The sequence below is a fragment of the Cebidichthys violaceus genome, unplaced genomic scaffold, assembly GCF_023349555.1.
Source record: "Cebidichthys violaceus isolate CVI_PGR_0920_01 unplaced genomic scaffold, fCebVio1.0.p SCAF_4, whole genome shotgun sequence".
In the NCBI taxonomy this organism is placed as follows: domain Eukaryota; kingdom Metazoa; phylum Chordata; class Actinopteri; order Perciformes; family Stichaeidae; genus Cebidichthys; species Cebidichthys violaceus.
Genome location: NW_027176594.1, coordinates 4,980,039 through 5,001,458, shown reverse-complemented (window position 1 = coordinate 5,001,458; position 21,420 = coordinate 4,980,039). Strand labels below are relative to the sequence as shown.

The 21,420-nt window shown below is 39.6% G+C and overlaps 1 protein-coding gene across 1 annotated transcript; it reads right to left on the bottom strand.

Annotated features, from left to right (window-relative positions):
• Window positions 1-2,300: 2,300 nt before the first annotated feature.
• si:dkey-27h10.2 (uncharacterized) lies at window positions 2,301-17,863 on the bottom strand. Its single transcript, XM_068727183.1, has 10 exons — window positions 17,723-17,863; window positions 16,912-17,121; window positions 16,633-16,740; window positions 16,024-16,068; window positions 15,787-15,866; window positions 15,419-15,506; window positions 15,174-15,257; window positions 12,395-12,637; window positions 11,666-11,761; window positions 2,301-2,967 (listed from the first exon to the last, which is right to left on the bottom strand). Exons 1-9 carry the CDS (start codon window positions 17,754-17,756, stop codon window positions 11,709-11,711), a joined length of 945 nt encoding a protein of 314 aa, XP_068583284.1. The 5' UTR covers window positions 17,757-17,863; the 3' UTR covers window positions 2,301-2,967; window positions 11,666-11,708.
• Window positions 17,864-21,420: the final 3,557 nt, after the last annotated feature.

Below are 21,420 nucleotides of genomic sequence, written 5' to 3'. Positions count from 1 at the left end.
CTTAGTGAACTTAAATCATTACAACATTCCTCAACTTAGCACACTGACAGACGCTTTAATGGATGTTCTCTTGTTACAAAGGAAACCGTTTTAATCATCATTCTTCACATTCTGGGCTTGTCCATAACTCTTCTCGCTCCAGAGCATCTCAAGCATCCATACAGCTGATGGACAGCTCAGTCCAGCTGTGCAGGGCACTTGATATGAGTCACTGATAGTTTGTGGTTGTCCCTGGAGACAATACAGAGGGCCATATCCAGGTAAAGGTCTGCAGCATCAGAGCTACTCTACAGGACACACACACACACACACACACACACACACACACACACACACACACACACACACACACACACACACACACACACACACACATGCATAACTGCTACCTCCACATACAGTTCAATAAGATAATATATTAATTATTGCGAACTCATAGGAAAAACTGAAAAATACATTTAAACCACGTTTTAAGACACCAACAGATACACCAGGGATATTTTGGTACTTGGGTTCAGCCCTTCCCCACTATCTTGATACATTATCGAGAAAACCCCAAACCTTGTCTTCCTGCATCAAGCTTTTTTTATGTTTAATGATTGTGCAGTTGATTATCATGTCACGTTGTGTGCTTGACTCCCTTCACAAGAAGAGAACTATATACTTTTTTTTATTTATATGGACGCTCTTTTTGAAATTTAAGTAATATTTTACATTTCTTCTCAATTTTAAAACTAGTGTTTGCTGGGCTGGTTCCCAACACAAGCTTACCACTACTTCTCATCACATAGATTTAATGAAATACATAGTAGATACAGAAATATTGGTGTGCTGCTGCTTGTGTGTGCGCATTGACTACGCGTGACTCAGTTATGTGTGCTGGTTGTCTTCTCTCTTGTTGTTTCCGTTTGCTCCTCTCTTGAGATAGAGATCTCAATTTCTCTGAGATCAACTGATTATATATGTTTTCTTTTTAAAGGATCACCTGCAGAATGTGTGAAGTAACTCTGACAGTTTCTTTGAAAACAAGAAATGACATCAGCAAGGTGTCTCACCCCTGATAAACTTCTTGACTCCTTAGAATAGCCGAAGAAGATTGCCCGCACATTCTCTTCATTACTCGCTAGCATCCTAATCATCCGGCCCGTTGTAAATATACACAGCATATAAATAGAGGATACTGAGACCTGAGACATTTGGATTCATTTCCGAGGAGGAACAGGTTTGTGTTCTGCTGCACTGGATGATTTGGTGCATGGTGTCCATGACTGCGGTCAGGTTTGAGGGGTACGCGCACAAAATTTAGACCCGCTCCTGCCGTCACTGCTGCACCGCAAGCTCAGTGCAACATTTCATCCTCTTAATGGTGGATTAAAGCATCCTGCGAGCGGATTGATATAGGCCGGTGCTATCACTTGTCTTTAAAGGAGAGCGGAAGCCCATGGAAACAGGCTGGATATAGCAGTTGGATCAGACCCAAACACCGGGCAACACATCACTGTAGATGGAAATTATAAAAATATTATATGGCGCATGAAATTAAACAGGACCCCAGATCCATATTTATAAGTCCTTCAGTGATGAGCTGAACCGCCACACAGCAATTCATTTTGCTTTATTGTGTGTTAAATAGCAGTTGTTTTTATCTTAACCACAGCAAATGAAAAAAAGATTCATCTTCCATTAATCTTCTGTTAAAGGTTTAATTAGCACCAATAATGACCTTAATATACGTCTACTACAAGACACCAGTTCCACAATCAGAAAGCCGGCTACTGGCCCAGGAATGTGTACAACACAGTGCCGGGGGATTCCTGTCTTTTAACACTGTCACTTTGAACTAAATATGTTTGCACCTGGAGCTCATGTTTGCACTTACAGTAAAATGAGTCGGGGGCGATCTAAAAGAACAGTTGGTGAAAGTCAGCAGGGGAGCAGCAGAAGAACAGCATGGTGGACTGAACAAATGCTAATTGACCTAATCATTATTTTCTGAGGCCAAAGACACACAAGAAAAGTTATGTCTGTATTTCAGTGGGTGCAAGTATAAACGGTTTATTTATCTAAACTAGAAACTTCTGAATATCGTTTGTGGATAAAGTTTTAAATGCTTTATTAAAGGTTACATGGTGTTATATAATGTTAATCAAGTTATTTTTAGTTAGGTTTCTAAGCAAAAGAATCATTTAAATATATAGTAAAAATAGTAAAAATAAAGATTAGCCAAGATTAATCAGAACCTCTATACAAACTGTAAATCCATAATTTCTAATGGTATATAATTGCAAAAAACATAGAACATGGTTAGAATACTTTTGTTTAATACATTTATGTCATTCATGGCAATTTTTTTTGCATAACGGAAAGTGCTACTGAATGAGAACAGCATGGAAAAGCAAAATGCAGGATCTACAAAAAATAACATTGCATCCAAAATTGAAACAAGAGCACTGATTTAAATCTTACAATCCTATATTATCCTGTTTATTTATGTATCATACTATCATAGTTTACAAATATGTACCAAAAATACTCTTATGTGACAAAATAACATTAAGGTTAATTAATGTAAAGTATTTGTCAGCATATTTCATAGTATTACATTAGTATTTTACTCTATTAAACCATTTATCATATGTTTATATACCGTTTATACATGCTAAATGTGTGTGTGTGTGTGTGTGTGTGTGTGTGTGTGTGTGTGTGTGTGTGGGGTGGGGTTAAATAAAAAGTGTAATACTGTAAAAGTAATTACATTTAGTATACAAACCCGGTAAATTGTGATTGTTTTCAAAACACAAATTCAGTTCAATCAGTAAAATGCTTAAAACGCTTGAAGCTGACGTTTAACTTTGAAAAAGCTGCTGTGTCACAATAAATTTGTTTCCAACAAGGAGGAAACAGCCCACTAGATTTCTCACACCTAAGAACAGATGTGTCCTTCTTCACTGCGGTCACTTCTTCAATCTGAAAGACAGAAGAAAAAGGCACAGAACAATGAAAACAATGTGTCCTGTCCCACAGTCACACGTCCTGCAATCAACTGCTTTTTCCACTTGTAACTTCTGCTTTGACCAAGTTTATGTGGCCTTTGCCATGACCTTTGACCTCTATGGAGAGACATCTGTTTGAGGGAGAGGATCACTAACATAATCTTCTCCACACCTATTGATGTGATTTATGCTTAACCAATAAGCGACTGCAAAACACAGTGTTACCTTGAGTGTTATCTGACAGTGGGACAGGGAGGGTTAATCTTGGGATTTATCCAAATATTTGTTTGAATAAATACATAATTAGCCATTTCTATTACATTTTACACTTTACAGCCTTCAATTAAAACGTAGGGGCTAACTGGTCTGTTGCTTTTTGACAATCATTCAAACTCAATCGTTTATTTCAAAGTGGTTATTTGTTCTCTCAAATTTGTCACGAGCTAATCTGAACTGCATCCAATATAAAGGGGTTTGGTTTTAGATCAGTAATGTGACTACTGAGGCTCAGGTTGCAGGTAAGACTTCACATTGATCTTAGTCTACACAGTTATGCCGAGTTGAGCCACAGGGATAGATAGGGATCTGTGGAGACCAGTTAGCTGCTATAGTGAAACCTGGCTGCTGAAAGATTGGGAATTCCAAGGGGGATTTAGTTGTGTGGAAGAAAATGCTGAACTAAATCTCATGCAAGGATGTTCCTCCTTTTCAGTCACTTACAAATGGAAAACCTACAAATGCCATTCAAGTAAAGCAATAAGACTTTGTGAAAACCATTTTTGAGGTTTTGTTCTGTCTGCTTCCTTATGTGGCATCTGAGGCAAACAAGACGTTTCTAACCATCCTTTTTGAGGGGAAAAAAGGGTTGAAAATAAAAATTTTAAGTTCACTTAATTCTCCGCTGCTGAAATTATGTCATGCGTCACTGCATTGCAAATATATGTATTTTGTGAAGGGATGAATATCTTTATTGGAGCACAACAAGGGTTGTGCACAAAAACAGAAGTTGGAACAACTGGAGCGATAAAATTGTCGGATTGATACTTCAAGGTTAAGTTTCCTGAACCAGAACAAGTGATGTTGTTCACAGAAAACAATAATGCAGTTTAATGGCTTAGCTGTAAATCATTTGAATATTAGTTGATTAGAATTCTGTCAAAATAAGTAAACATGTAAGGAACAAAATCCTAAATTTATTCAAGTAGAACAGGAATATAAGTCATACTCTTATTAATTAAGTGAAAGTAACATGTCTGAGTTTAAGATGGTAGTTACAATAGTGTAAAATATTTCTATATGATATAATGACTTCAACTTTGGTGAACTTTGACAGATGAATTTGTGCCGCTGACTGATAGAAGGTAATCATGACAGTTCTGACCTTCAAGGGGATGAAAGGCTTGAGAGGCAAAAATGGAGAAAGTTATATTATTAGTTTTGTTTGATTTCACAATTTAAATAAACTGCATTAACTTAAGTCAAGTCAAGTCAATCAAGCTCAATGTCACAAATCACAAATTTGCCTCAAAGAGGTTTTGCAATCTGTAAAGCTAACGATATCCTCTGTACTTTGACCCTTGTTACGTTAAAAAAGACCTACTGTTACATTAGCGACCAAGCTTAGCAAGCTTGCTAGCCCCTTTGATAACTCTACGCTAAATTAAAGGAATCCCGAGAATAAAAAGCCAGGCGGAGTAAATGGGCACAAACATGAAGATAGAAAGAAGCTTGGAGAGCTGTTTTGACTGACTAGTGTCATAATGTTCCTGGCTGGCCAGCTACAATAATTTACCAACTAGCCCTGTCACTACATCACAACGTCCCACAGGATGACCTGAATCTGATGAATTTCAGGTGTTCCCTATCAAATTATAGAGAGGATCAGCATTGGATAATTTTTTTGCAGTGCCACCTGTTACCTTGTACTGATACATAGTGTATATTGTAGTGTAGATATACTCATCAGGCTCAATGTGCAGATTTCATTTTCCCACTGTTTCCACATGAATGTTTCAACATCAACTGAGTAACATCGAAAGAAAGGACACTACAGTTTTAACATTTTTGGGAACTTTCATTCAGCATCATCTGAGATTCCACCTGAGTTCACTTAAAACTGTGTGTGAAGGATGAGAGACAGAGATGTAATAAAGCCCCGGTGTGACAGTTTGCCTGAGGAATGTGGAGTCGATGCCGGAGGCGATACCAGCAGGTGAATGAATGTCCGTCTGTCAGCAGGCCTCCTGATCACAGTAGTCCTGCCAACTGCATAAAGCCAGGCCAGGAATGTTTAAAGTAGCCTGGAGAGGATAACATGAGAGGAAATTGTCCCTACGACTATAGACCTCATGGGGTTCAGAGTCGTAGGTCATTGAAAGAGTCAGCTGCGTTGGGATCTGGTCGCGTCGACATGAAAGTGGATGCATCTTCATGCTGTGTTCATGTTTTTAGAGCCAACTTTACCAAGCTAGCTTCTTGACAATAGTTGGAAGGTAAATTTAGTAAAGCTATTCAAGGTACCTAGAGAGTGAAGTTTAGTGACTTTAGTTACCTGATTTCTGTTAAAATTGTCATTGTGAGCATGCTGGCATTTAACCCAAAACACTGCTGTCCCAACCGCCAGCGTGATTGTTTACTTTCCCAGTAGGTTTGGTGATTTCTAAAATTTCAATCATGACAAATATGTTAGCTTACTCCTTAATTATACTCCTTAGAACCTATAAATAACTGATTTGTTATGGCGAATACAAACTTGAACACACATTTTTGTGTGGCAATGGAGATAAGTGATTTCTTTATTCTCTGCAACATAATGTTGACGTTGATCTAATCCTTTCCCGGGGGAACCAGCAACACAAACAAGTCTTAAAGGCTTGTGCACCGGTAATCATGACAAATTTCCAAACCACAGTAACCTGTCATTACTTCGACATTAACTAGACAGATGTTTCCTCTTTATAGAAGATGCGCTGCGAAAAAAGAACAAAGCATTGGTAACTAGGCAGAGTAAAGACAACACGGTCAATAAATCACAAAGTGTCTAAGGTGTGATTGTTAGCAACTAACCCACTGTGACTCAACATTGTGGGGCTGGAGTGCTGACTCTATTTCTGTAATCTCTAGAAATTGTTTTCACTATGTAACCCCCCCTCCTTCCTTTCCTTCTTTGAGAGACTGGCAGCGTGGTGTAAAGAAGTGAAACATGCACTACTAAATTGAGCCCTTTAAATATTTTGCGGTTCACCTGCCAAAGTATGGACTGGAGTACAAAGGAAGAATCTAGAAAATGTGACACTAGTTGTAAAATGTCTATAGAGTAAATAGGGAAGGTCAAGGCTTGGCATAATTTGACATCTCTTAAAATAATAGGATGTTGGTCAGGGAAAGTAGAAGTACGTTTTTTAAGTGGCCGCTCATTTTACCTTGCTTCCTGCGACAGGATAGAAAAAAAACGTACAAAATCGTATGCTTGAATATAACATATAAAAGTATTGGGTGAATGGTGGAGAAGGAATTATTTACATTAAGTTTACATTGAGCTCAGTAAGCAATTATTCGTATCCAAATTTCTCACAAATATTGTTTTCTTTTGTTCTGTCATGTGCAGCGGCATTTGTTGAAATGCATCTTGGTTTGCATTACAAATCACAACAGCCGCTGCGCATCCAATTCTGCAGAGACTTGCTCAATGACAGGCAAAGAATGTGAGCCAGTTGACTCTGACATTGAGGCCACATTATTCTCCTGCAGTCACTGTGTCCCCTTTAATTTGGATTGTTTGACCTATGACCTTTGGAAAGGACTTTAACCAAGAAACCTCTGCAGGTCGAGGAAGCAAAGCACGTAGAGGACACGCACCCAAGTTGGTTTTGATAAAAGGGCATGAGCTAACCCGAGAGGCTAAAATACAGTATGCATTCAAGCACACACTGTTGTTCATGTCTAATGACATCACGCTGAAAGGTTCTGCATTGTTTTCAGTTTGAAGACGATCAGATTGACCTCATTTGTCATTGTCTGAGCCTTGTTTTCCTCTTTACAAAAGCATGCCATGACCTCATAAGGGGCTCAGTTTCACAAACTCAACTAAATTGTTTGTTGATGTGGTGTTAAAGGGAAGTCGAAGTCAAAGGTCAAACATAACGTATTCTCTTCATATTTTGGATTCTTCAGGCATACATTCTTGTATGCCTGGAATGACTAGTAAATACTTTTAACTTTAACAAGTGAAACTGAGCTCTTTGTTCAGCTTTACCTTTGCCACAGCAAGTTGTACCACCAACAGCTCTGTTACTGACAAAGATTTTCAGGGATTCAACTACAAATACAACCTGATTTCCTTGAAAGCCCTCAAAAAGTTAACGTTAAAGTAAAGAAAAAAAGAAAGTGCAGAACATAACTCCCTGTAACACTGTACCTTCTTTATGCCAAGCTAAGCTAACTGGCTGCTGGCTTCAGCTTCACATTTCTTGTACACATGAGAGTGTGGTATCCATCATCTTATCTAAATATCAGCAAAAAAACAAGTATTTCTTTAAATGCTTCAACTTCAGCTATTGCTTCCATACACACAATAAATCTTTCAGTAGAAGCTAGCTCGCGAGTTAGTGCTGATAATGACCCAGATGAAGACCCATGTTGGTCACAATGCCTTGGTCTTTTTAAATACATATTGCCATGTAAAATAAAGACATTTTCAATTTGCTCAAACCCTACAGTGTGCCTTGGATTCTTTTTGAAGGGACCTCTGCATTTCTTACCTTTTTGAAATCATATTCCACCCGTACAATGAGCCATTTACAAGATTGCATTAACACAGTATACCTGAAGGCTCCAAAGAGCAGCTTTATGTGATCACTACAAAGGCTAAGCAGTGCCTTTACCCCATTGTCCACACGATATTTATCTTCAGAAAATGTACTTTTTTTTTCCAGTAACTGAGACTTGTATGACTGGAATAACTTGTTTTACTTTTACATACAGTATATATATCTTACAAAGCCTTGATAAACCAAATGCTGAAAGGCATTGAAAGGCTGCTGTTCTATATGCCAGGATGAGAATCACTGTGTATCCCAAAACACTGATGAGAAAGAACAAAACGTCTAAGAGGTGATGCTTTTATTTATCAAACTAGTGATTATCAAATTAATGAGCATTCCATTTGGATATGACATGTCAGGTCTTATTTACTTCACAATTACACTAGAATATTGCTTAAGAAAACAATGTCCACTGTGGTGTTGCCAATCCTTTTCTCCTAATCATGAATAACACAAACTTATTGTTTATTAATTTTAATCCAGCACCAACATTATGCTATCAAACATGAAGTGCTATTAAAGAGCCTATCTTTGCTTTAAACCGCAGGTACATGAGTGTACTTTACCTTGTGGGTACGACAACATATATAATTTCACAATAAACACACAAAAAAAAGCGAAAAGACACACAATCCTCTGCCTCAAAACTGCTTGTACAGTACAACCCGGACACAGTCCTTTAATGATGCAAGTCTAATAGCTATCTTCACAACTTTGCAATTACAAGTTTTCAATTTCTTGCCCAAAACTAGATGTTTTGTGGTAGGAAGTCATGAGCGGAAGGAGAAGAACCAGCCTCCACCAGCTGTTTTCTTCAGTCTGTGTTGTCCCTCCTTTCTGAAAAGCTGCTCAGGTGTAATGGCCAACCTGCCAGTTTTAACCACATCAAACCACAGACGCAGGAAGCTTCCCTTCACTGTTATTATAAAGATCCTGTATTCACCACATGCACCATTGTCATCCTGCAAACGATAAATCTGCGTTTACACCTGTTATATCGGCCAAGGAAATTGTAACTTTTGCTATAACTAGAAAGCAGGAAAAGGAGACAAATTGCTACAAAGCAAAATGAGTCAATTCATATATAAACTCTTGTTTATCCTGAGCAATGAAAGGACATACAGTATAAGGACTCATTTATGATCACAAGTCCACATACAAAGGCTTTTGAGTAACAAACAAAAACGTTTTGTTCAGCTTCAGATCCTTGACCCTCCTCGGCTCCATGACCTGTCTCTGAAGCAAAACCAGCAGCCCCTTCACAAAAAGAGAATCTGCACATAAAACAAGCTGCTTCAAGCTAACGACTAACCTTATTTGTCTCACATAGTCAAATCTCACTCTGCCGCTCTCCTTCAATTTCCTCCTCCGTGCTGTGAAATATTCATCTGAGGCCGCAGACAGTTTTCTCCAACATTAGCTATCAAACATGAAAGCTGAGCTCTGACTGGAAAATAACACAGTAAAGTCCCAGGTCTAATTATGCTGGTTTAGTTTATGACCTGTCAGCTCATATCCATTATCCACAACTGCAGAATGGTAAGCCACCTTTTAACTTCAGTCTCCAGCTTGCTCATCACCTCCCAAACCAGGTGGGAATGAGTGAAGAGTTCTTTTTCCTTTTCTCTTCTCTGTTTCAAATAGCGTTATTCTCTGTTTTATTTCTGAAGGAAGACTTATACTGAGAGCTGCAACATTTCAGTCTCTCACAGTCTACAAGGGACATGATTGGCATTTTATTTTACAATGAGTTTAATTATCACCTCCAGACTACAGACAAATACATCTCAATTTAAAATTCATCACCACAGGTTTTCAACTTTTTGGTTCCAAGATACTGAGAACTGGTCCATCAATAGCATGTTTGACACCTTAAATATTTTCTGCAAACGGAAGGATCTTGTCGGATAGGAACTTCTGCTTTTCTTTGGTAAACGTGACACCATCAGACAGAAATACATCAAGACGTCATTCATCTAAAAAAATGGCTTTGGTATAAGAGAGAGTAGCTGTTCACAAATATTCGAAGCTCAGAGGATTGGAAATACCCAATAGAAGTCTGCATCAAACTGACCAATACAACAAAGGAATGAGATGGTGAGAGCATATTCACATGTCCATTTGTTACTAGGTAAAAGTCAATTGAGCTATTATTCAGGGCTTGATTTTAATCATTTTGTAAATGAAAAAAAAAAAAAAAAATCCACAGTACCTTTTAAAATGAATACAGAAGTGAAAGCACACAATCAAATTTATGATGGCTGAATTGAATTCAGCTGGTATGGAGGGTTTTTTTCTCCACAGACATTTTGACATGTCATAGCAGGAAAAAAAACGGGTGAGATTGATAACATGAATGATGACTCCGTTCCATCAAGTGTCCCAGTAAGCTCGGCCAATGAGCCACGATGCACAATACCTGGTCCTCCCCCATCGTTAATGTTATTAGATGCACCTGTGCTTTTCCTACTATGACATGTCTGCTGTGCATGCTGGCTCACTGTAACACTGTCATGGCTTATTGAGACACTTCAATACAACTGATCCATTATTAGTGTTAACAGAAACACCTGTGGGTTTCCTACTATTAATGCCACATCAAAATGGGTGCATTTGGACAAATATCTAAAGGTCATGTTTGTCAGGTGAAGATCATGTCACAGGTATAACAATAATATAAATTCAAATCTCATTAGATTTCATGGTTATCCTTTAATTTATCTTGAAGTCCTTCAGAATTAAAACTGAGTGCCTCTGCTGAGTGGGAGCTGTTAGGGATTTCTGAAGCTGGTGTTTTTGTAGGAACGGAGATGATCCGTGACTGCTAACACGGAGCATCTGAGGGCGGTTAGCCCCTCAGATGTGAGCTTATCATCAGCTGTTAAGAGCGGTGTGAATTCCTCGGGCCTCAGGCTTCGGCTCTGAGTGTTTCTGAGCAGATAGGAAGAGAGAGGGAGCGCAGGTGCAGATGCGGGCCTCACATCCTGCAGCACATGATGATTAGACTGAGAGGGCCCATGTTAGCACTGGTGTGAGAGGAATCTCATCCATCAGTGGCAGATAGAGCATGGAGGAACCACAAGGAGGAAGGAATGATGCCAAGTGTGGTTTACGGAATAGAGGTGCATTAATTAAGTAAAGGAACAATTGCTTTTCCCCCAATTATTTAGAGCATATAGACCTGTAGATGAGCATGGAGATTCAGTTTTCACCCTGAAAAGCATCGTTTCAATAAGAAAATCTCAATTCAAGAGCCACTTACAAGCTTTTCTACTTATGAGCTTTTCCCTTCATCCGTGGATTGAGTTGCTTATAACCTAAGAGTGGTCACATCGTAATGTAGATGGAGACTGTGAAACGCAGTTAATAGATCGGGAAAATGCTAAAAAGTGGACATTGATGTAATATTATTGCTGACAGAGCTATAGCTACTTCAAACAAAAAAGGCCATGAAAAAGAATCAATTAGCAAAGCAATCAAAAGTAAAGTAGTAACACTTTGAATGATATACTGTATGTTGTGAAACTGACTTTTTCAACGACCAGAGCGGCTAAGTTTATGGGTGCAGCTTCCCGTATATATTTATAAACTACTGTATGTCAGACTGTCAATGTGATTTACAATTTTGGAGACAAGCACACTTTATAATTTTAGATTTAATGGTTATGACTTCTCTATTTTTAATATTTTAATACAGGACGAGAAGCTGTAACACAGCACTCCCAGTGGTCATTCATGATGCTTGCCGACCTGCAGGGCAGGGTGTGTGGTAGGGAGGAGGGGGTTACACCTGAGCTGGCTGAGCAGCTGCAGCAGCTGCAGCAGAACGTCTGTCCACTGTGGTCTTACCGAGTTCCCGAAGAACGGCACAGGTGCAGATAGGTGAAATGTCTCACACCGGACAATCGAGAGGAACGTCCCAGAAGTTGATGCTCCTCTTCGTATCTGTTTAAAAGAAGCAAGGGGTTAGCAGAGGGTGGTTTAAAGATGCAAATCATGATGTTAAACTGAAGAAAAAACTAATATAATGTGACCTGATTACTTTCTTACACTGTAAATTAGACAGAAGAGTCAACGAATCATTAGGACCACTAGGAAGGGATCGTTTTACAGCCAGTATGGAGAGGATACAGCGACCAATTACTAATAACCAATAATCATTTTTGTCAGTCAGCAACAAACTTGGAAGAATCTTTTAATGTTGCACAGTAAATTTCCACTCAACAAGGTATACACAGTACACCCAGAAAATTAACAAAGTGAATGATTGCATAGTTCTTGTTTTTGTCACCCGATTAGCGGAAAATGTGTTGAAATGAGGCATGTTGCAGCAATTTGGAACTGACCTATGAAAAAAGGAGCTGTCATTCTGTCATTATTGTGCAATTTTAACCACCAGGCAGGTTTACAGTAGAGTCAACAAACTTAGGTCACTACTGTCCTTTTTCAATCCTAAATGGATGAACACATACGGTATAAGCAGTAGATGAGTGTTTGTTGGTAATCTTAGTGTGACTGTGAGCTAATAAACATCTCAGATAGTACAAGGAATAACAATGACAAACTTTAAATACCAACCTCTAGTCTGACTGAAGGCAGCATTGTTGCTGTTATTCTCGTTTGTCTCCTTCAGCGACTCCACAGAGGTCTTGTTGGAGACGACGCCTTCGTCATCGGTTTTCTCCTCCACACTCGGCTCCACCGGTGCGGGGGGACTCTGCTCAACGACGTCCTCTTTGGGTTTGTCCTCAGAGCTGTCTGGGGTTGGCACCGGAGCCGCAGACTCAGCGCTGGGATCAACATCAGATTTGCCAGCCTCAGCTGTGAAGGACAACAAAAGCAAACCACATTGAGTTTTCATGAATACTGTTTTTCCTACCCTGAATCCAGTTGAAGTGTGACAGAACAATATGTGGATGAATTAAAACATCACACAGCTTAAGTCATAATGGAATAAATTGGAAAAACCCAACATTTATCTCATGCCTTTTTAATAGGAAGTAAGACTGTTGCAATACATTAATTGTCTAACGTTGTTGGGACATAATTTTAACTTCTATGACATTGCAGATTGCTATTCACGTTCTGTACTTAGCACCCACATAATAACAGTATTTCCACCCATATAGCCTCAAGCGGTTTCACCCTCTCTGACAGTCAGGGGGGGATTTCTTTCGGGCGAAGGCATTTCAGGGGGCGACCATGTTGTTAATGAGGCGGCTGATTACTGACCAGTTCCTAATGAGCCACAGCCATGCAGCTGTTGGAGGCTGTGGGAAAGTAGGGCAGCCCCATCATTATCTGACACAGGGTTAGGTGGAGGGAAAGCGGAGAGGAAGGGGAGAGGAAGGGAGAGAGGAAGGTGACCGTTGTTCTAGACATAATTCTGTCATGAGTAAGATGGCTCCTCGAGCGACTTTCCAACCATCAGAGAATCATCATATCTGTCTGGTTTTTTGGCAGATGACTAGACAAATTATTACAGGTGGACTCTGGATCTGACTGACTTTACATTATGCTTTAGTAAAAGACTGGACACGTGATCTGTAGTTGCTACTTTGTGTTATGTTGAAAAGTCATTGGTTTAAATAATGTAATAAATAGCTCTATTGCACTCACATGTCCATGCTGAGATAGAGTCAGGTGGCAGTTATCTTCACTTAAAAGCAGGGGGAAACTGCTAACTTGGCCTTTTCAAAAACATTTTTTTTTATTAATTAACACTTTGGGAACAACTGGGTGCACTAACCATACAGGAGTTTTTCACTTAAGGTAAGTTAAGTTAAACGATTAAACTCTCTCTGATATTTCTCAACAACTATCAGATGTATTTATATCTCAATGAGACTGTTATTTATGTTGTAAAGGAAAGAAGAAGAAGTATTTGCAATGAACCCACAGGAAGTGACACATTCAACTGCTGGTGAAATACGTTTTACCTGCTCCACTCAATTCTGATTAAAGTTGACTAACTGACATGTTTTGCCTTGTTTGTCACTTTAGTATCTTTTGGTATAAAATGACAAAGACCAGCCATGTTGTACTGAACTTTGGGGGAGAATCTTGTATCAGATTGAATAATTCACAATTTGCCAAGAACAAGTGGGTTTGAGTGCACTGGACAAGCAGTCATCATCAGTCAAATCAGATTGTTCTTCTTGCCACCAAGTTGAATCCAAACAGCAGCAACAAACCCAGGTCCATGATTACAAATCTGACTGCACCTGCACTGATTGCTCACACAATTTCAATTATTTTCCAATGAGAAGAAGAGAACCATTTGAAAAATTGCTGATTTTCAAAGCGGCCGTCAGCACTGTCCATTTGAACAGAGTGGCCTAGGGCAGGGAGGCAAGCCCACACATGAAATGTACATTTTACCTTTTCTTATTCAGCCTGGGAAGACCTCTGAGTAAAACAGAAACACTTAATTCATTCTCAAACAAATGAAAATGTCAGAACAATAAGGCAAGAACAAGCTTATGCTTTCATACATATTACTCTATATGACACCAAATGTCTAGTTAAAGATTTAGCATACACATAAATTATAGAGGAAGTTATCTTGAATTCACAAATATTTACTGAACATCTGGATTTAAAAAAACTTTCTGACTTGCTACATATGAAGGCAATGGTTTGATTTCAAAAGCGTTTGAATTATACTGAAAAACACTCATTTTATGTGGCAAAATGACCACATGCTCAAGAACCACTGAAGGAGGTGTGAGTTGTCAGCTGCAGTTAGGGCAAACTGAACGAGCTTGTAATTTGTTAACTTGGCTTCCATTTCCACCATGTGGTAGACATGAGTACTGCAGGCCACATTTTCAGCCTGTCCCTCATTAAAGTAAGGAACTGTTGAGTGTCAGTTGCGCAGAAACTTAAAGTCAAAGTCCTCATCTGATCTGAATTCATCCGCAACAAAGTTGTTTTTCAAGTCAAGCTTGAGTCAAGCTGCTGCTCCTTCCTATACAATTGACACCAACTGTGCTTACAATCAATCCATAAACATGTTGTGGTTTGACAAAGTTGTATGACATATGGTAAAAATGTAACATTATTTTATTTAATATTTGTATTAGGCTGACAAAGACCTGGAGTGGAGCACAACATATTTTCCATTAGACTAAATGATTCTGCATGCCTGCAGGTCATTCACACTGTCTCACAGTACCTCAGTGTTAATTTAGACTGTAGAGAGAGCAAAAACTGTACTTCCTTGTATTCAGTTTAACTGATCTTGTGAAAGAGGAAGGAAGACAGCACACAATTAGCCCACAAAACACATACAAGTTCACAACTTGATTTGCTAAAAACAGATATCTTATCCGGGTTCTCAGAGGTTTGTTCTTACCTTTCTGCTCCTCCTGTACTTCAAGTTTGGCCTCTGGTTCCTCTGGCTCTTTTGTAGTTTCTGTACTTTCAAAGGTTTGCAGACCTGAAAAGCATACATGGATCAGGATTTATACTATTATTTCTGCATCAACAAAGTAGCACAATTTGTTTAAGTTCGAAGGGTAATTGTTTTCTTGTATACAAATGTGACATCTTCTCTGTTGATATAGTTGATATACAATAATGATGGTGTGTTGGACTGACCGTTCTGAGGTCCAGCATCAATCGGCTCCACAGTGCTGAGAGGGATGTTGGCTTCATCCGGTCTGGAGGTGAAGTTGATAGAGTCACGCTGTAAAAAGACGGGATTCAGGCGCACACACATTAGTGACAAAAATGGAGGGAATGGTTTGACATTTTGGGAAATGAGAGGATTGATAACACTTTTATGTCTGCGGGCGGTTAGCTGTTTCTGCCTCTCTTTAGTATTCATTCTAATCTAAGCTAAGGTGAGTGTGGTATCAATTGTGTCGTCTAATTCTGAGAAAGTAAATTAATAATCACGTTTCCAAAAATATCAAACTATTTCTTATTTGGTGCGTTAGTGGAGACAAATGGCTAATGTTACTTACCCTTCTTTTATTCCGTAGGAAGAAGCAGGCAACTCCAAATCCAAGGGCTACGAGGATGATCACAACTAGGATGATAATGCCTGAAGGAGGTAATACAGTTTGTAGTAATGTTTACATTGCGATGTGGCCCCAGACAAAGACACAACGTACATCTACTGTTTATGGCTGAACTGAAAATACATTGTGGTTTGATATCACTTGATATCTTGTGCTGGAGCACATTTAAGTGTAACTCACCGGTGCTGTCACCTGCTGTCGATTTAGCTGGCTTGGCAGTGGTCTCTGTAAAGAAATACGTATACGGTTTATATTTCAAAAGAGAAAAACAAATCAAACAATGCCCTTTAACATGAAGTTAGTCTGAATGATTAGTCAAATTTCACCCGCTATTCATAATACAGTCAGAAGGGAAAGCTGCTTCCAGACTTTATCAGTGTTTAACTGGTTTAAAGCTGCATTAACATTTTTGTTTTGGCCACTTGGAGGCAGCAAAACAAGCTGAAAACAGTGACATTAATTACCCGACAAAGATGATATATCTATTGCTACACTTTCAGCATCAATTATATTCATCACTGTATCCACTGTATCATTTGTCATCGCACAAAGTGATGTGGTTCATGCTCAAGATAAATATAATTTGAGTTGTTTCATGTACACCTATTCCAGGCTATGCAGCTGTTTATTATACCTGGCATATACTATTTTTGATTTTTACTGTTATCGTACAAGGAATATATACCCACAGTATCACAATGTTTGGTAATGTACCGACGGTCAAATCTGACAAATTAAGGAGCCCCAAATTGTTGAATATAGTTTGATTAATTAGCAGTCTCAACTCACTTTTGTCATTGAGGTTGTTTTTTTTTTTGGTGACAGATTTTGTGGTTTTAGAAGGATCCATGGGTTTAGGTGTGGTGATTGGGGATGTACTTTTAGAGCTTCCCCCACCTGAATCAGAGAATCATGTTAAGCACAATCAAACAATGATTTAGACAGGAACAACCATAAACAAATGAAGACATGATGATGAATTGGCTGACTATGAGGGTCCAAAGCATCATTTTTGGGTAATCCAACACTTATGGCTGTACGCACAAGGCAACATGAATAAGCTCTCACCGCTCTGCATTGTTGTTGAAGGTAAGATGGTGCCGTTGCCCTCGGTGGTGTTCATGACAGTGACAGAGATGTAGCTGGTGGTTCTGGTGACATTGGTGGTGGCGTTGAGGGGTGTCACAGTGGCGGAATAACTGCTTAAGTTATTTGAAGCAGTGGAAAGCCCGTTCCCTGTTGTTGTCTCAGTTACTATGTCAGGAAGCACAACCAAACCTGCAGAAAAAGATACACAGCCTTATCAAAACTATACAACCGGTGAACACAAAAATAACTAAAGCTTGAGCATAAAACAAGTTCAGATTCAAGAAGCTTTAAGTTTTTCTTGGTCTGTTTGTCTTGTGTTTTTTATTTTTTATTTGATTGTGTCTTTGCATATATAAATAAAGAATTGATCACATTGATCACACAAAAATAAACTTTACTGCAGAGTAATTTCTTTGCTGATCTGTAAATCAACTCTGCACTGCATCACCAGACTACAAGACTTAACGTAACTCTAGCCCTAAAGGGAACCAGCTATGTAAGTACTGCACTGTATATTAAGGTGTGGCCCTGCTTGTCTTATGATGTTTTACTCATAAACTCTGGCTTCAGGCTTTTCAATTTATTAAACTAAGCATTAAATTTAACTTTCACTGCATTTTTACCATCTACGATTAATTACTTAAAAAATACTGAACATCATACCAGGTTTTAAGAAATCCAGGTTTGGACAACAAAACTTAATACTTTGATAGTGATAAAAACACTGATCTAATACAGCTTAATCAGGTGCATTTAAAAAAGAAATGGATACAAATGTAAAGAGCCTTACCCAGGACAAAGAAGAAAAGATTGATCCGAGGCATTGTAAGTTTCTTTGATGGTAGCAGCAGTTGGGGATATTGTAGATACACAGAATATATATATGTATTATAAAAGCTATGAGCGCAAAGGTGATGCTTTCATACGCTGCTTTTCTTCCTCAATGCCTCAAAGCTTTACGTGTTTATAAAGAACCCTAAAAAGAGGATCAACGCCTCTGACCACAGCAGGATGCATCCAAAAACAGTGTTGCTCAAACGGTGTAAGTTAGAGGAAACATACTGTTGGTACGTTGCTTCATAGTCAACAATACCAGTACTCGTCTATTTTGGTTCACTGTAAATTTATTCATTAAATGAACAGTATGGCATGTTTGTGCCAGCTGTAACACCTGTGAGGGCAAATATTTCATCTATTATTGACCTCTTAGTGTTTGACGGATTAATTTGTCAGTTTGTGTTTTCAATTTATTTCCACTAAGCAATACATTGTTAGGTTATAAGACAACTGTGTGTCTTTTTCTTGAGAAACTTACAGTGTTGCAAAACAGGTTACTTGGTGCAATACTTCCACTGTTGTCAGTAAATTTTCTGCTCACTAGATGTCGCTGTGACAAAAGAGAAAAACGCCAGATGGAGTTAAGACAGTTCCCCTCTTTTTTTTTTGCTGAAGGTAAATTTAACTTGAACTAAATCGATTTCCCTCTCTCATGAGAATAAAGGAGGTACAAAAGGTCAACAAAACATATAGGAACCTTGTATTTAAGTTGTATTTCATTTAAAAAAAAAAGAAAGATCAATAACAATATGTTGAGGCAATTGTTTTGGAGGCTGAGGAAGACATGATGATAGTGAGAGAGCAATTAGAGATGCAACAATCAGCCGATTAATCGATCGACAGAAACAGAATCGGCAACTAATTTGATAACCGACAGATAACTTCATTCATTTGTCAAGGAATAATGCCACAATTTTCACTGGTTGCAGCTTCTCAAACATGAGGTTTGATGCTTTTCTTTGTTGGACATGGGTATCTTTGGGTTTTGGTCGAAATGCAGAAAACATCTGAGTACATCTTTTTGGGCTCTGTTGGTAATCATTACAAGTAGTTGTCACTTTTTTCTGGCCTTTTACAGGTGTGTCATTTGCTGTAATGCTGCTGTTTTTTTATAAATGTGTGTGTGTGTGTGTGTGTCGTTGAACAAGTGTGTCAGCATTACTTGTCCTGTGTGGGTGGAGTTGTTGTAAGGGTGTATGTGTGCTCAGCCTTGTAGATTCATTTATTACTGTTTATTTCCCCGTGCCAGTGGTAATCAGCAGCAGGATTAGTGTTAACTGCCACCCAGTCACTGGCAGGCTCCACGTGGGCCACCGCAGGCCCCTCCTGCCGACTGGCCTGACCAGGTCTGTCCATGACCAGCTCGCAGTGACGAGGAACTGGGAGTCCGCTACTCCTGAAGAAAGACTGGCCGTCTGGCTTCCTCTCTGGGCCACCTATCACCACATCAGAGCCCAGGCACCAGCACCAGGCCCGGCCCGGTGGATGAGCTAATCGCTGAGGGGAAAGCAGAGTGTGTTTCTATGTGTATGCGAGAGAGACACAGAGAGGGGAGAGAGCTGGACCACCCACCCGGAGGATTCAGAGGCACAGGATTCACAGCCCATTCTGTTGACCTGCCACACCGCCCCAGCTCTGGGCAAGGCCCTCCCCAATTGTTCCGCCTGCTAACACGAGGGGGGGGGGGGGTTACACAAGGGGGATGGGGGGTGGACGAGCAGTAAACAGTGGGCTGAGCTTCTCTCCTTCAGCGCACAAAGGGGCTGAATTGTGTCGGGACTGGAGCACTTTTTAGAGTGGCCCTGCCATGGGGCCTGAATGAAACATCTGTGGAGGCTGAGCCCGAGGGAGAAAATGCTATTTTGCTGTTCAACCACACTGACAACCTGTTTTCTCTTTCTTTACCCTCCAACCCCCCCTCACACACATCCACCATCACCACCTCCCCCCACTGTTATTTCTCACTTGGCCTTGTAAAACTATTCAAACTGTATACTCACATTTGCCAAGCAAGTAACAGAGAAGCAACAGTAAATGAGGGAGAGAAAGAGAGAGATTACTTGAAGGTTTGAATGAGGATACACTGAACTGGAAACTGGAATTTTATTAAAAAAAATTCCACATGCTTATGAACCTGCACACAATTTTTTTTTTCAGTTAAAAAAAATTCAACAAATAAAAATGAAACGTTTGATCACATGGACTGGCGCCCAGATTTCAGTTTCCATTTGAAAACCTGTCAACTTTATGTTGTCCAACTGATTTCAACTATGTATAACTCTGACGTAGCTGATCATAAAAATGTTGACTCCTGATGAGATATATACAGAAATGTTTAAATAGTATGTCAGTTACCAATTGTTAAGGTAACATTTTGCATGAAGGCACTGAAAAGCATGCAGAGATAAAGATAAAGAAATACAATTTCAATGTTGCAATGTTGCCACATTTCCAGACTTATGCAATTAAATTGGTGAGTACAATGTTACTATTTACCAAAAGCATTTCAGTCAAAGAACTGACCATTTACAGCAAATGGTTACACAGTTAAATGTGGCGGGAAAGGAGCTCTCAAAAAATCCAAACAACCACGATGATCAAACTGGATATCCCCCTTTAACAAACATGCATGAATGTTTAATCTTAATTAGGAAACACCACATAAGGAGTAGGGAACTTCTGCAGCAAACGCTGTTGGCACGAGCACATCAGCAGAGTTTGTGGTGTAACATCCGCACTGTACACCTGCTGTGAATGAACTAAGAATGCTGAATAGAAGCCAAGGGCCAAAACTATGAAAATAAATTGTTATACACTGGAACCATCCATTAATTCATTAATGTGTGCGAGCTGCAGACAGCTAACGTACTTTAATCAGATGAATACAGTGACTGGCGTATGGAGGCTATCATGGGTGTCGAGTCCCTCCATCTATCAACATCACCTCCCCTCTGCAGAAAGGAACCCCCACACTCTCGACCCTCTTCCCCCAAAGTCCTTCTCCACCACACGCAGCTCAAAGAGCGAGACCACTGAGACATTTCAGTTTAATTGAAGAGGAAACAAAGATCCCTGCTTACTTCCTGGTCACCCATTTTCTTTAATCAATTTCCTCCCTTTGGTCCTATATCATCTGTAATTACTTTCCCTTTCCCGCCCCTTGTGGGTTCCTCCTGGAGCAAAGGTCCCCATACGCACATATAAGGACACACACACACACACACACTTATTGCTAACCCCCTACCGTAAGCAGGCAATACCTTTGGCATCAATACTCGCTGCCCCCCTTTGGCTCCTCCAGCCTGAACAATAGAGAAGGCCCACTGGCTCCAGAACCCCACCAAGCAACCCCTGACCCTGCCCACCTACTCCATTAAACCCCTACACACACACACACACACACACACACACACACACACACACACACACACACACACACACACACACAGAGGTTCATGTGGTATGTACTGTTATATTCAAGTCGTAGACATTGTCACACACAGCTCACACAAGTCTGCAGTGAAGGGGGGGAAGGAAAAGAAGAGGAGGGGAGGCGGGGGGGGGGGGCACTTTAAATACCAGCTCAGCTTGTAATCACTGGAGTTTGAACTCAGAAGACTTCTTACGCTAAGAGGTCAAGAAGCCAGAACA

Coding starts and splice junctions, on each gene's coding strand:
- si:dkey-27h10.2 (XM_068727183.1), bottom strand. CDS start 17,756: ATGCCTCGGATCAATCTTTTCTTCTTTGTCCTGG. Junction 16,069..16,632: donor AAACAACCTCAATGACAAAA/GTGAGTTGAGAC, acceptor ATTTCTTTACAG/AGACCACTGCCAAGCCAGCT. Junction 15,258..15,418: donor TGATGCTGGACCTCAGAACG/GTCAGTCCAACA, acceptor TATGCTTTTCAG/GTCTGCAAACCTTTGAAAGT.